The sequence below is a fragment of the Eurosta solidaginis genome, chromosome 3 (genome assembly GCF_040869045.1).
Source record: "Eurosta solidaginis isolate ZX-2024a chromosome 3, ASM4086904v1, whole genome shotgun sequence".
Lineage (NCBI taxonomy): Eukaryota > Metazoa > Arthropoda > Insecta > Diptera > Tephritidae > Eurosta > Eurosta solidaginis.
This window is the reverse complement of record NC_090321.1, coordinates 211,244,661-211,261,715: the sequence shown is the minus strand read 5'-3', so window position 1 is coordinate 211,261,715 and position 17,055 is coordinate 211,244,661. Positions and strand designations below refer to the sequence as shown.

At 37.3% G+C, this 17,055-nt stretch overlaps 1 protein-coding gene across 1 annotated transcript in view; it reads left to right on the top strand.

The window, feature by feature from the left end:
• Window positions 1-251: 251 nt before the first annotated feature.
• Window positions 252-17,055, top strand: part of LOC137246090 (uncharacterized) — a 39,254-nt gene continuing 22,450 nt past the window's right edge. Inside the window, exons 1-5 of the mRNA XM_067777185.1 lie at window positions 252-312; window positions 1,619-1,655; window positions 8,744-8,889; window positions 12,090-12,352; window positions 12,476-12,670. Coding sequence (XP_067633286.1) covers window positions 252-312; window positions 1,619-1,655; window positions 8,744-8,889; window positions 12,090-12,352; window positions 12,476-12,670 — 702 coding nt within the window. The remainder of the gene's footprint in view (window positions 313-1,618; window positions 1,656-8,743; window positions 8,890-12,089; window positions 12,353-12,475; window positions 12,671-17,055) is intronic.

Below are 17,055 nucleotides of genomic sequence, written 5' to 3'. Positions count from 1 at the left end.
GTGCTGCGTTCGAATTACTTCAGTATTGCACCTCTTCTAAGAGAACTTGTAGAATTGAATAGCCTATCCAGAAACCTTGATGTGGACTTTGTAATGCCAAGGCCTCTATTAGGCACACATTAAGTCTTATTAATTATCTAGGTACTTAAACCTCACTTTAAAATTGTTAAACTAGTACTAAGTTAACCTGTAATCTAGTCAGTAATGTTGTTTCCATTTGACTTAATAAAGATATATGAAAAGTATGAAATATGATTTGGGCTCTTACGGGTCCCTGTCCTATAGAAGTCCATGCGGTACGTCATGCTGCAAGTAAGATGAATAGGTCTCATCGTCGAGTCACTTGATATTTGACTATGCAGGTTTTGCCAAAAGAAGAAGAAATTTTAGAGATTAGTCGTAAGTCTTTCGTCATAACTGTTCTGATGCAACTCTTAAAGTCGTCAACGGTGTCGAAAAAAAATTAGCAGTATCTTGAAGTATTCGAAAGAAAAGTTTTCCGTAAGACGAATGAAGGCGGATTAAAAATTAGCTGTATGAGCTTCTCTCTGAAAAGAAACGCTGTCCAATGGATCAAAGCACAATAACTTCGTAGGTAAAATTATGTTATGACATTAAAACAATTTACTCCAATTTTGGAAGCATTCCTACCGCCACACATATCTGGTTGGGAAAGGCGTAGGGAGACTTAAAACCACACGCTGCTTTGGTAGACGTCAATTGTCAAAAGGGATAGTTTACGATATATGTTACGCACCAGCTAAAATTTTCCTGGGCGGTTATGATGGTGAAATCTGTCATATTCGAAACTATAGCATCGCCCCTTTGTGGTCCTCTTAGTAGTTATACTTATGTAGCTTATTTAACCTTTATTTTATGTGGCTGCTGCTTCGCCACCCACACCGAAGGTTCTGGAATCGAGTCTCGGGCAAAGCGACATCAAAGAACTTAGAAAACAGTTTTTTGAATAGAAAGCTGTTTTTCTAAACGGAGTAGCTCCTCGGCAGTGATTTGGCAAGCACTCCGAGCGTATTTCTGCCTTTTTATTGAAAATTCATTTACTTTAAAGCTCTTATTCGGAGTCGGCATAAAATGTATAGGTACCGTGTCGCCAATCAGTAGGAAAAATTAAAATAAGCACGACGCCTTATTATCTCCGCAGGTACGTTCGTTTCGATTAAGGGGACGTGCGTGGGAGTTTCCCGCTCTTCTTCTCGCGGATATTTCCATTGTGAAAGCGGTTAATGGGTGCCAGATGGCGGCACATGCGTCCTCAAAAAGCAACTTGCTTTCTTTGTCGTATTTAAGGAGCGAAAGTTCTACCGTTCCTACTTCTGCCAGACTACCGCAAAGCCGTGCGCCAAAAAACTGAGTTGTTTTCTTTGCACTCCTAAGCATTGGTGGTGAAAGTGAGTTTCGGTGTAATAGCGTAATGGCGTGTGGTAATAACCTCAAGTACTCTCACTGCAGATTTATTTGGCTTGAGATGGAAGCTGCTTAATTCCTTTCCTAATCAAAAATGGCCATACGGGTTTTAGGACCTCGCAATCATCCCGGCTGGTGCACAGCAAATTCGTTGCCATGTTCTCTTATTCCTTATTACTTACTCTTATTATAGTGACTTCAAAGCGGCCTGGCTGTCGACAACGACATTGGTAAGTAGAACCGCACTGTCCTGGAGCAGTCTGGCTACATTTTCTATGGCATATCCTCGAAGGTAAATAGCGGCAAGTATTTATTTTTTCTTTATCACACAAGGTCCGAAAAAAAGTAAGCAAGGAATGGCGGAAAATCATTTCAAAACATATTCGAGCTTATGAATGGCGCCCGAGCAAATAAAAAAGGCTTAGTGAAATTAGCAAGCGTAACTTGTTTCCATTTGTTCAAGAACCAAAGATTGGGATACATAGCCACTAAATCAAACAAACACAAAAGAACGGACATTACTATTAATGTGTTAAGCATAAAAAACTTTTTCTCCGGCCACTGCATCAAATAAGTTGCCTTCTCGACTATGTCCAAAAACTTACGGGTTTCGAAGACGAGTTTGTCGATTATAAATCGTGGACACGTGCCGTACAGGCTTTGTAGAGAAAACTTGTTTTTAGGGCCATCATACAATATAACCACCAAATAAAGCGTGGTACTGCCAAATAGCATCTCTGATATCAAGTTGGCTAGAATAAAAAAGTCCCTTTCATTGCGCTAGGATCATTGAATCCTACGTTACCGCGAATCACTAAGTTTTCTTGGTCGTAAGAGAGCAAAATATAAAATACCTTGAAATACTCCCAGAAACTTACTAAATTTCGGTATCTCCGCAACCCGTAACCCTTAAATGAACTGTCAGGACATAGTACTAATTAATGACTTCTTTAGCCCCAACAAGGTCGGAGTATCCGTTTTATATTTTAAGCTTTTGGATTAAATAAAATCTGCCTCTTATGAGGAAAAAACTTTATGGCAGATATTTTTGTATGTGTTTACATGTAAGTGTGTCCCTTTAATTAAATTTGGGAAATAACTTTAGTAAATCAAATTGCTTACATCCAATTATTGTGCGAATGTAATTATATATATATTAGTAAGCCTCTTTCATGTAAAAATGATCTGATAAGGCCTATAGTCGACCAGACTTAACTGCAATACTAAGGCACTCACAAACGAAGCGTAACATCATAAGACCGTATTCGATGCCGGCATTCACAAGCTTTGATACCGTACACATGTATTTACATGGAGATCGGCGCACGCGTCACAAGTTTCACGTATTTGCCTAAACTACGCTTCACGTATAACATAGACAATAAGCATGACGAAAACCAGACAGGTGAAGTCTGTACTACAACAACAAAACGTTGACGGCCCTCATAATCCGGTCAGCCACCGTGGTAAGATGGTAGAGTGCTCCGCCCACCACACCGAAGATCCTGTGTTCAAGTTTCGGGCAATCCAACATCAAAAGTTTAAAATCAAGTTTGTTCAATTAGAAAAAAGTTGTTTTGGGCGGGGTTGCCCCTCGGGATTTTGCAAACACTCCAAGTGTATTTCTGCTATGAAAAGCTTTTCAGTGAAAACTCATGTGCCTTGCAGATGCCGTTCGGAGTCGGCATAAAACAAGTAGGTCCGTTCCGCCAATTTGTAGTAAATTTAAAAAAGGAGCTCGGCCTAAAATCTCTTCGGCGGTTATCGCTCCTTATATTTATTTTGCTTTTGTACGAGATCGCACGAGACCAAGAAACCATAAAGACTGGGGAGATGGGTATTTATTCTAGAGACTAGTCTGTCTATTGGAGGACCAGGCTCTGTTGTCATTATCATGCAGTCATCTGCTTTGAAAGGACAGTCACTCCTTCTGGTTAGAAAAACAGTTTTGACATGTAGAGATTAAACCAGCCCTGTGGCACCTCCTGTTTTATTCTTCTATGTTTTGATGTTTCGTGCTATTGAACTGATGCTTTTCGACCATTCAGATGATTTGCAACACATCTTTTTAGACAAGAGGTAAGGTTAAACTTTTATGTCTTATCGCAGCGTGCCGTGGTTGACTTTGCCAAAAGTTTTTGAAAGGTCAAGTGCCACGAGCACCGCCCAATAATTGTTTTTTTCAGGTTTAGTCCATAATTGATGTGTGTTAAGCGAATATTCGCAGTGAAATGAGTGCGATTGCCAATTTCTTCGCTACTGTTGAGAGGAGTGATATCGATCTATAAGACTCATTTTCGTTAGATGATTTTCCAGGCTTTAGTAGTGGAAATATCTTTGCCATTTTCCATTGTTCGGGAAAACCAAAGGGCGTCAACGAGAGGTTTTGTGCAACTCGATTTTGTGCGCATCGGATTCTCGAATATGGTCGTCTTTATATATTTTTTTCTTCGTTCCTCATATTCTGTGGCTATCTTTGCTGGAAGTCGCATTTCGTTTTAATTGTCTAACAAAAAGATTGCCCATTGTAAGCAGAACTCCAAAATTTCTACTTAGAATTAATTTATTAACACAGCAAAGCTATATCTGTCTAGCTCATTGTTAATGACTGCAATTATTCCCTCATCTAAATTAAGTGTGAACATAAAGATACTTAGAAATTTCTTAATAACGAATTTGCTATTAAAGTTTTATTATTACTGCTACAATCACACCTAATCCCTCACAGCTTAAACGGTAATAAAATTTTGAAATTAATTCTTGTTTGCTATTTTCCTTCAACTAAGCGTCAAGATTTAAAGGGTTTTTATTTATTTTACAATTTCTTTTTCTTTTTTGTACTTCTAAGACTTAATTGCATAGTGCAATTGCGATTTCGTTTGCTACTAAGAGTTCACAACCACAGCAACAGCGCCTTTGACAAATCCATCTTAAACGCAAGAAACAGAAAACTTCAAAGCGCAAAAAAAAACGCTAAACAAATTATAAAAACTTATTGCTATTGAAAATTAAAAAGAAGCTTTTCTCATTAAGTTAACACTTTATACTTTCTTTCATCCATTGGCCTAACTAAACCGAGGCCGTGTCTTGGATGGGAATTTGGATGCTTTTGAAAACTGCTGGAGGTTTTGAAGCACAAACAGCAAACCACAGCGACTATCAATTGGCCACAAGTCTGTGTTGACAGCAAAAACTTTTTCTCCATCATTGAGCATCGCCTCTCATGCTTCACTTACTTCTTATGGTCATTGAGTCGTTTTTATTAAATTCGTGTTACTTTTTTATTTGAATAACCCCTACAGACACGTTTCACTTTCAGTGTTATTCGGTCGTATTTTATTTATCTAGTGTATGCTGTTATGCTTCACAGGGGTTATTATTTGTAAAAGTTTCCAGTTACTTGTGTAATATGACGCTGACCACTGATAACCTGTGGGGTTAATTTTGTTGCTTTTTTGTTTTGACTTTTCTAATAAACTTTATCACTTTTTGTCAAATGTTGTTTCTATGATTACTCGTATCAATGTGTTAGTGTTGGCTGTGAAGTTTCCCCATAGGAAATGTGGTACTAGACTGTAGTGTATAAGAATGGCGGCTAACATATTGTCCGGAACTATTTTCATAACCATAATCTTGTTCGTTGTGTGCAGTTTAATTCAAATTGAAATATAGGATAGCGTTCCTGTGAAGTTTCTTTCCGGGAAATGGACTAGGCACCGATCTGCTCGAACAAATTCTATTCACAGTTCGATTTGCCTAACATTTTTTATATAGGTAGCACTTTGCCTAGATTAGTATTTATGGCACTTTTTTCGGAAAATAGATCAGGGACCAGCTAGGGCTGGGAAGGGACTTGGACTAAGACAATGACTGGGACTGGGCTTGGGACTGGGACTGGGACTGGGACTGGGACTGGGACTGGGACTGAGACTGGTACTAGGAGTGGGAGTGGGAATGGGACTGGGATTGGGACTGGGACTGGGACTGGGACTGTCAGCGGCACTGAGACTGGTACTGGGACTGGAATTGAGACTAGGACTGGGAAAAGGGATGGAGAAGAACAAGAAGAACTAGAGAGAAAAGAAAAGATGGAAGGAGAAAGAGATAGAGTTAGACAAAGATAGATGGAGCGGAAAAGAAGTGAGCGAAAAGATGGTAAGGGAGAATGAGACGCTGAAAAGGAGAAACGCAGAGGAAGGAATGGATAGAAGGATAAGGAAAAGGGGGAGGGAGGGGAAGGGCGAGTAATAAGTAAAAACTGCTAAAAGGTTATGCAGATAGACTAAAGCCAGGGCAGAGCAATGTCTGCCGGGTCTGCAATCGTGTCTGCAATCGTAGCTGTAACCGTGAATGTATTCGTTACTGAAACCGTAACTGTTACCTTATTGTGACGATAAAAGTAACCGTTGCTATACCCATTACTATAACCGTAACTTTGTGTCAAGCATGCTGAGTATAAAAATTAATGTGTGTGTGTTCTTTAGGCTCAACTCAACCGATCTTCACAAAATTGTCAGGGCTCAATTGTCAGGCCGATGGCATGCCACAGGCGATATAAGGCTCATTTTGTTGAAACCCCGAATATGTTTACCTCAAACTATTGTAAATTAATATTAGGGTGAGCAAGGAGTGGAGATAAAGGGAAAAATAGGCAGGAATAAAAGGGAGAAATAGTAGTATATTCGATGATATTAAGAGTGATATAGGGAAGGAAGGTGAACTTTTAAAATTCAGGGCACAACAACGTGTGCCTGGTGTGCTAGTTAAAAAAAAAAAAAATACTTTGCCCTATTTCTTAGAACATTTGCACTATGAAATCTGAATTGTATACTGTAATGTGCAAAGCAGGTAATGAAATGTAGGGAAGAGTGCAGACTTCGTCATTGTTTATTCGTCTTCTTTTCAAAATGCTCTCGGCACCCTTAAAAAGTAAATTTATTTGCTTTTTTGAAGTGCTATTGGTATCTGCTTGATTACATACTGATGAGCTGTCGATAAAAACGATAACTTGTCGATAACAAAACGATAACAAATTTATAACATGCATATTATGAACCGATTACTCCTCGATAACAATTGATAACCAATCGATAAATTTTCGATAACAAATCGGTATATTCTTGATTACAAATCAATAACAGTTCTTTAAAAAATCGTTAGCTTTACGACAACTCGTTGCTAAATAATCAATAAACCGTCGATAAAAACCTACAACAAATATATAAAAAATAACACTTCGATAACAAATCGATAACTCGCCGATACCTCTCCGATAACAAGCGGATAACACATTGATAACAAACCGTTAACTCGTCTAAAACTAATAAATAATATGTCCGTAACTAGTTAATGACAATCTGATGCATAGTTGGTAACGGCTGGTCTTAAAAACAAACTGATAACACTTCGATAGCAAATCAATAACGAGCTGTTCAGTTTCAGCTTAGGCTTCGTCTTCCTTTTGTTTTCTTTCAGCAATGTCACAAATTTTGCCTTCAATTACATTCTGCATTTTCCCATACAGCATTTGACATCAAATTATTACGCCTACACTTGAAACTACCTTACGCTTACATTCTGAATTTTTTCTTACCGTGAGCTAAGATGCTTAGACATCAAAAATCATGCGTACATCTACAACTGTATGGCTAAACAGGTAACTGTGATATTGACAATAATTGTGGCAGTAACCGTAACTGTGGCCGCCGTGGTGTGGTGGTAGCGTGCCGAAGATTCTCTGTTCATACCACGTGTAAAGCAACATCAAAACTTTGGAAACAAGTTTTTTCAATGAGATGTAAGTTTTTTTAAGTGCGGTCGTCCATCCGCAGTGGTTTGGCAAACACTCCGAGGGTATTAAAAGGGAGAACGACGCAAATTGGAAGAGAAGCTCGGCCTAAAATCTCTTCGGAGTATATCGCGCCTCACACTTACGTATTTAACTGCAACCGACAAGTAAAATAAACCATCAAGCACGCATTGTAACTGTATTTATAACTGTAGTCATCACCGTACGCAGAACCAAACACGCAACCACATTTTTAACTTAAAATTTTACTCCTACTCCAAATGTACCCGTAACCCTTAACCCTAGCTATAAAGAAAACTAATGAAACGAGACCCAGTTTCGCATACGAGTACCGGAATATTCAAGGACACTTTTTCATTTTAATTTTCGACTTCGTCTTCGCTATTGTTGTTTGGTTTCTTTACCGTAACAAACGTTCTCAAATATTGCGGATATGGGCAGTCCTGAACAATATCACCACAACCAGCAGAATCACCAAAATAACTATCTTCATGTTTTTTCGGATTTTCTTTTGATTTGGTTTATTTCTACTCTTTAAATCTTTCTTTATTATGCCTTTAATTCGTTGGGCTGCCAAACGCCGGAGCAAAAAATATTTAATATTTTTTTCTCTAATATCAATAACAAAAGCAATTGTATGTAGCAATATGAGCATGTCTCACTAACTAAATACAGATAATAATGTTGATATAATAGTAAACAGTGCTTATAAAAGCACTACTATAAAAATCCAATGTTACTAAGCTCTTGAGCGCGCCTATAATTATTCCACACAATTGGGATTAAAAAACATATAGAATTTGTATGTACCTAAATGGTGAATAAAGGAATAGCAACAAAACGGCAAAACCTAGAAACCAATTGCAAAGCGAGCCGCGGGGCATTCATTTGGCTGAGTGGTTAAAGGCAGCTACTTTTACATTAATATTAAGTATGAATGTTGGAGATTTCGAGTTCAATACTCAGCTCCCGAGAAGCTAGCTGATAAATTCAGAAACATGTCCCAGTAAACATCGCCGTTTGTAAACTTTGCAAATTTTCTCTAATCGAAATAACAAAAACAATTATGAGCACGTCTCATTAATTAAACGCAGATAAAAAATATTTGCACAAACAAACAAAAAATAGCTAATTTATTGCCGAGTAAACAACTACAATAATAAACCATGGTAGAAGTACATAAATCTTAGTTTTCAGATCAACGTACTTATCCAGTATATTAAGCTCATTTTGCCATTTCTGTCTCTCACCTAACCGTATGTGTATACATAAATATTTGTCTATACTTAAACTTAATTAAATTCAATGTATATAACTGTTTTTGCTCTCTTTAGATTTTCTTTGTTTTTGCTTTTGGCTTTGCTACTTCTCATTCCACTTACTATCTTAGTGGCTTGCTTGTGCTGACCTACACTTTTGTCTTCTAATATTTTTGTTTTGTTTTCATACTTTTGTTAGTTTGTAGTGCTTGTAGTTGATGGCATAGAGTGGTAATTGAATTAATTTAAGTTACAGGGTTGTTCAGGATGTCGCCGGTAATAGCGAGGCAATAATTTTGGATCGTCTATCGCCCAGCACGCAATATTCAATAGCAGTGACAGCAGTTTGGCTTGGCAAGAAATATCGAAGTAGACAGATAATATTTCGTACATTAGGTAAATATTTATTCAACTGATAATATTTTAATTTATACTAAGTAGGTATGTATAGACGTTTGTGACGTGTAAGTATCCGATTTGTGTATATATATGTTTATAAGATATATTAGGGTGGTCCCTAAAAACGAAATGAATGATTTTCTGTCAGTGTTACTTCTACAAATTGTAATATCAAGATCACAGATAAAACATATCAATTTTGGTCCCGATTGGAAGACACACCTTAACATCTTAATAGCGTAGTCTGAACTTTAATCCCTGCGCGACTCGCCGTAATTGTCTTAAGTCTAGACCAAAATTTATTTGTGATACCTTCAATCATCGTTATCAATTTGGGTATTAAGTAAAAAAAAATATGTTTATTAACCAAACTATTGCACACGTCTAACCGTCTGCAATCGAGATCAAAATTCAAAATAAAATTCAACTTATTTAGAACTACCGTTTGAAGGGTTGAGACTAAAAAAAATTGTTAATTTGATTTTTCTCGGACCTCCCTATTATATTAGTAGATTTTTATGGCTTGTGGAAATTAATAAAACCCACAAAATAAACCACAATACATTAAAATCAATTTAATGTCAAATATTCATTATTCATGTGATTCATTCAACCAACAGGATTTGATTACTCATACGTCCTGGTGGCCAATGCCCTTAGGAATTGTTTAGATAGTAAATTGCAAATACAGTCGTGGTAATATTTAACATGAAAGGAATTGTATGCGGTAAATGGTTTCATACGTATTCCTTCCACCATTTTTGCTTCCGACTGATTCATCTAGATATCTAGAGTGTGAAGCTATTTCTCGGGACTTCTAGCTACATCAGGCATTCTGCGAAGCCGCCATTTCCTATCAAGAAACCTGCTGCATATATTGAGATATTCAGGGTATTCCAACATTTTTAAAAATATTTATGATAAATGCAAATGTCATCATCTTAAGTCATTGGAGGAGAAGTTAGAAGTTTCTCCCACCTTGACGTGAATGGCTTTCGTCAAGTTAAAGAAATCCAGTCTGAAAATGTATCTTCCTCAAAGTCATATGGAATTAATATTTGCCGATGGACTTCGGTTTACGGATCAAACTTTGGTTGTTCTTGTAATATCTTCTATTCAAGAAATGTCATCACGTACATACCATGGGCTATTGAAACGTGACTTGATGGCCCTACCAAAGAAGGATTGGTCAATAAAGACCTTACATATACTGAATATATCCATAGTGTTACCAGAATTTGTTTCACGACCAAACGGAGGAGCCGCAATCAGATACCAAGACTTATGTCATAGAATAAATCTGTCCTCTTTGCAAATACTAGAAATTTTCTAGGACCTAGCTTAATTGCTGCCTCGAGATCTGGCAACTCTGCCGCCCCTAATAACTGGAGGTTTGATCTGCCGAGCGCAGAACACGAATACAGAACGTGCTCAGAAGTTTTTTGCTGCAGCTCGCACTGTGTAGGATACCTGCTGTTGCTGACGAGACCTAACTTAGAAGTATGAAACACCAGAAAGCAATTTCCAGTTAGTATGCCCATCGTATTCTCTCTTCAGAGATATGAGCACCTTGTGATTCTAACATCGTAGGCTTTGCTAATGATTTTAGAAATTTTGCAGCCCCATAACTCCTGTCTGCTTTTAATTTTCCCCAAATTAATTGGGGCGTCTAATGTCCTTTGAGCGAGTTTTAAACGGCCTTGCTACAGCTGCAACGCCGTGAGCTTCAAACAGAACTCCCTTAGTATTCCCAATAACAGTAATTAGGAACTTAGTTCGGAAGGCTCTGACAATAGATCTCTTGGAGAAATACACCACTATGATTCCGAAGCCACATCACCGCTCATTAGCGTCGATAGGCTTGTTCGTAAAAAACCACGGACCAAAGGTTTAGCCATCGAGAGGCCTACTTTATGACTTTTAGTTCAGCCTTTACGACACTTCCATAGCTCAACAGCCTTTCACCTGTGGTGAGCGAAAGATCTTTGAAATATATGCCGCTATTCAAACTGCCTTTAAACTTTGAGTTGTTCCTGAAGCCGATCATGGATTCAGGGGCTAGAAGTGATATATCGCCACATTCCTGTCTCTTTGAGATTCTTATAGCGAATTTGTTTTCGCTATGGGTTACCACAATACTGAAATGACGAACTTTGTTTCGATTCAGGACAAAAATACACTCAGTTTAACTACATTGTAATTCGCTTGGAGCTCCTTATACAGACCTTTAAACCCATATGTCGTAGAATATGATGGGCATTATGTGTGGGTTAAACCCAACATTTTACCCACGGCTACTGCAAAAACATAAAGAGTAGTTTTAGTCTTTCTAAATCTTCCCTCGACATACTTCATCTAATCCAATTTACTTTTTAAAACAATTCTCAAATATTTGGTTCCCCTTGAAAGCTTCAGACTTATCTCGTTTAATAGCGGAGGCCCAAAACTGGCCTTTTGAGGGAAGGAGATTAGAACCTTTTAAGCTTTCGTAAAACTCACTTAGTGACAGTTTCACGAGACCAGTTCTCCGAGAGGTTAATATAAGCTGCAGTAGCTCGCGTAAAGTTTGAGGAGTATGAGCATATTTGCTGAATCTAGTTTTTTAGTCACCGCTGAGCAAGCAGAATAATTCAGGAATGAGTTCAGCTTAGCGAATGCTACAGGGGTTTCTGTTTACTATAGTTTAAGGTGTTGTCTTTTGGTATAATAGAAATAAAATTTTTAATGTTAGTAGCTTCATAATAAAAAAATGGGTTTTTGATCTCCAATCCTACAACTTCACGGCTGCCTATAAACATTGCGTTAACCAACCTCTACATAGTAATCTTCAGAAACCTATCTGCCTTATAAAAAAAGAATATTCTATTAAATATTCTTCAACACAGGCTACGAATATGTACCCAATTTTTTTACTGCATACTCTATAACACGACAATTAATATATTTGATTTTATCAGCAAAGAAGTACGCTTGTAGTAATAATGAAGGCAATAATAACCTAGTTTTCGAATTTTCGATCGAACTCGTCAATAACTTATGCTTTTTTTTTTTTGTAATTTCATTCCTTCTATCACGGCAACTCCAAATATTTTTTATGAAACGCGATTTCTATTATATCCACTGAAATGACATGCAAATTGAAAAAAACCAAACAAATACTGAATAAAATTGTGGTTAAATGGAAATTACAATATCAGATATGCCAAAGTCATCAACGCAGCAAGACTATGCGCCCGGACTAACATCCGGGGCACTAGGTGGTCAAAGTAATATTAATGCTGGTATTGCGGGTGGTGGAGCAGCTGGAAGTGGAGGTGGTGGTGGCGTTGGCAGTATTGCCGGTGGAGCGGTTGGTAACTTGTCAAGCGGAGCAACAACAAATGGTAATGGTACTTTCGGTGAATATGTCACTTCAACAACAACAAATACAATGTCACAACGGCCACGTGAACTGCCAACGGTAAGTGCAAGTACAACAAAAAATATGAAAGTATTTCTTAATAATTAATTTTATTCATTGATTACGTTTACTTATTCAATATTTCTTTGTTACTTCGCTTTTCTCCTTCCTCTTCCATTGTAGATACGTGCCGTTGAGATTGGTATTGTTCTTATTGTTTTAATGTTTTGGGCAGGCGCTATAGCGCTCTTCTTCAATCGTTGGGGCAAAATACGTATGCTATTGCCCTATCAGCCAGATTACAAGCATGAACAATTGAAGGTACCTGGTACGGGCGTTTGTACTGGCGCTGGTTGTAATGGCCAACATTCACATCAGGTATGTTGGGCGATTGCTGCTTTTTAACTACTTCAAATTTACACCACACGCACTCAAACACATACTTTATCATATATTTACGTATATATATATTTTGATTTTGTAATTTTCGTGGCAGACGCATAAATATGTAATTGCGTGTGCACAGATATGCGCCATACAAATGCTATTGTTCTAATTACTAGGTTTTTGTAGTTCAGTGCGCGCTTTTGTTTGCTGAGTAAGCAAACAAGCACAAAATAAAAGAAGATAAACAAAATTTTTAAAAAGCTAATTTTCAAAATAAGTCGTTAAAGCGTGATTATACAATATGAAGAAAGAAATATCATAAGAAAATACTAAAAGTCGTTTTGGTATGTAATATCCATGATAATGAGTACCCCATGTCGTATACACAACATATATATATATACATAGCATTGCAGGTGGTACACTGCGTATACGTAATGTCAGCATAGAGAACCGCAATTCAAATTCAGATAATTTCTTTTAGAATTCAGAATACTATAACTTCAATATTCTGAAAATCGCATTTAAATTGCAGAATTTCAAATTTAGAAAATTTCAAGTCAAGTTCAAAATCGTCGTTTTAAATTCAGAAAATTAAAACGTATTTAAAAAATTGCAATTCAAATTCAGATTTTCTAAATTTAGAGAATTTGGCTTTTATAATCAGAACATTAAAGTTTCCAATTCAAACTTAAAAAATTTAGAAATTTCATTTCGAATTTAAGGCACACAATTTGTGTTCGAATTCAGAGTTTTTATTTAAAAACTCAGAAAAATAATGTTTCCAGTCCGGAAAACTCAAACTAAAATTTTTTTCTTCAAATTTACAACATTGCAATTTAAAAACAGAATATTGAACTGCATGTTTTGAAACATGTATCTAAATTGTAATTTCTAGAAGCTAAATTGAATAAAAACTTAAAGTTTTTGAATATGAAATGAAGCACTCTGAGTTTGAACACAAATTCGTCAGAGTTTTGTTTGCAAATCAAAGTTGGATTATGACATAAGTTCTACGTTAACTAATTAGTATGCTTTTAGCCTGACGCTGTCAAAACATATGGATCTAATTGCATGATCAGTAACCGAACTATCGGCTTCATGCTTCCTACCCAAACACTTCAGTGCACGATTGTTAGTACCAAATTAGCTTATAATCGGGTGGACAATCACAAGATCTTACCTTGCTTAGATACGGACCCTATCAAAGCTCCTTACCATTTAAAGATAATGGCAAATGTCTGCAACGCAAATTTGCCTTCAGAACTAGCATTACCATTCTACTCTAAGCATCAATAATTCGCTGCATAAGTTCTAATGCTTGGGACACCGCCAGATACATGATACAATTCCTTAATTTTAATACAAATATGAAGGGATGTAAACATCATTTTCTGATTACCAGGATATCGTACATCACAACAAATTGAAATGTCTGTTCGTCATAGGATAAGGCAGTTCCCCAGCCACTAATCACATTTACTCTAGATCAAATTATTATCCATAAACTACAGGCATCTGCTTACATCCATTTATCAAGCAAATTTTCATCCAAATCACACACAGCACATTTTAGGTGTGTGCATCTTAATCATTTCTTTGACCATCCGCAGAATAATCTTTGAAATATTTATGCTTAGTTAAGAATATGTGTAGAGGCTGATTGACTTTATTACCAACTATTCGACAAAGAAGACCGCATTACTCCGAAGAGAATGCTTTGCTATCTGCTTCAAAAGCTGATGTGTGCAATCGGGAGTGACCGCCCCAGCGGGTTTTGGGGCTTAAAATATACCCGCGGCAGTTATGCTTGTCGTAAGAGGCGACCAAAATACATAATTTATTCAAGGGGTTGCCAGCGAAATATATAGCTTCTCCCTCCAGCCCAATTGTCAACCTCACGTACCCTTGGCGGATCTTGTATCTTTAACAGCCGAGGCTCTGGCGATCCCAAGTTCCTTATGGATCTAAGGGGTGGGAGGGTGGTATGGCCTAGAAGGAAGCATGTGGTCATACCAAATCGTTCCCTATATCGTCCGGCTAGTACCTTAATGGTGCTTGTTACCGGAACGTAACGGAACTGCATCCAGCAAGGACCACCAACATCGATAACACTCCCAAAGGCCTTCGGGGAGTGTCGTTATCGCTACAACAACAAAAACGGCATTACTCCGAAGATAATATTTTATAGCCAACTTCCGCAGAAAAGATACTGCATAGCTTCGTTAAGTCAACTTTTCCAAAAGTGGGCTCACCCGCATGTATGGAAAAAGCCAACATGTGATATGAAAGCATAGCCGCCGCGTATCTCCAACTAGGGGGACGATCCCAAGGACAGGAGGTTAAACCTGTATACAAGCACCAAACGTTATATTATATACAGGTCACAACTGCCTTTTCTTGCTCTCCACAATACAGTTTTTATTGAGCGTGATAGGGTCATTCAAATTATATATATCGCGGGCATATTTCACTTCTCACCCGCAGGGGAGAGGTTTACATAAAGTTCGATCTGACTTAGGTTTTTGACCTCTATGCTTGGTGTATATAGAACTTTTAGAATGTGTTAGCTCAAAAGGATTTAACAATAGCTTATTTAGTTTGTGTTTGTTGCTACAACAACATTAGCACTTACCTTTTTTTCTCACTAAAAAAAAATCGTACACCATGCCGCGTTGCGTTTTCTTTTCCATCACCCCAAGTAATAAAATCAGTTTGTATGTACCGTCCCTTGTTGGGTTTGTATAAAACGAAAGTGGAAATCAACCAAATAAAAAAACGAGAAAAATATAAAAAAAGTAAATTATTTGAATAGAAATTCCAACGAAATATTTATGAAAAAATCATGCAATATTTACTGCTTTCACTTATTCACTTTCTTTAAATATTTAAATAAAATATCTTTCTCTGACCTCTTCGGTGTGCGCTTAGTTATTTATCTAAACACTTGGTAATATGCACAGCTCATAAGAATATCTTTCTATTATAGGGGAGTTCAGGATTTTGTGCAAATGGTCTAGCATCATTGCATTGCAAACTTCCGTATCATAATATTTCACAGTGCACTCATAATATACACGACTATGCATTTGCTATGTCATTGCAAAAACGCAATATTGTATAACAAATATTCAACTGTCAAAACAAAAAGTTCAAAGAAAAAAATTAAAATGAAAAAATCTGCTCAAGATCCGTGGACTATATTTTGTATAGCGACCAATTTAAAGGTCTACAAGTAGGATATGTAGAAACGCGCACATACACAGACACGCTCACCTGTTAAAATGCTTGTTCTGGTTCGTTTTTTTTTGTGGCTGCTATTTGGCACTGTTGTACTTCTTAGGTCCAAGAAAAGTGTAGTATCTGCTAAAGAAAACTGCGTAAAATTTTATAGTAAAATTACAAAGAAATATTCTTATTTACTTTCAAACGAGCACTTAATTACATCTCTCTTTAAAATCCACTGTTTTGAACAATTTTAAGTAAAAAAGTGTGATACTTTATTACCAGCGACGATTGCTAAAAAGCGACCAAAACCGTCGGGGGAGGTATTAATAGACGCGTTTTTGCCTCGCTTCCAATAATTCGAATACTTTTTCGCCTTTGGACTATTGATAACAGAACAAAACGAATATTTTAATTTCTCTTTCTTCTTTTTTTGGAAGGGTTATTGCAGTCGACCTCGGTTTCAAACTGTTTTTGCGGAGATGTTTTGAACGGGTAGAAAAACTGAGCACCCGTGTTTGTATTCTTAATACTGGAATAACTACGCGTCCTCAGATACCCCAATTCAAAACTTTTGTATAATTTTATATAGGACCCATGTAGGTGCAATACATTTTCATACTAGATTAGGTTGAACTGGCCGGTCCATAAGGGCCTCACATAGACTGAATAAGTCCGTAGTGTTACCAGAAGTTTGTTTTAACGACCAAACTGAAAAACTCTATCAAAAACCAGGACCTATGTTATAAAATAACTCCGTCCTCTTGGCAAATACTAGAAGCTTCCTAGGATTTAAGCCACTTGCTGTTTCTAGATCTGACAGCTGTATCACTCCTAATAGCTGGAGTTTTAGTCTGGCAAGCGCAGGGCAAGAGCACAGAACGTGCTCGATCGTTTCCTCCTCCAGCCCACACTTCCTACATCTGCTATGACTGACCAAGCCTAATTTAAAGGCATGTGACGCCAGAAGGCAGTGTCCAGTCAGAATACCCGTCATGAGTTTACAGTCCTCTCTTTTTAATGATAGAAGCAACTTTGTTAGTCTAAGGTTGTAAGACCTGCACATAATCTTCGACACTTTACAGCCCCGCGCTTGAACCCACGCCTTTCCTGCTTGGTCGATCATATGCACCTCTCGCCTTCGCTTAATT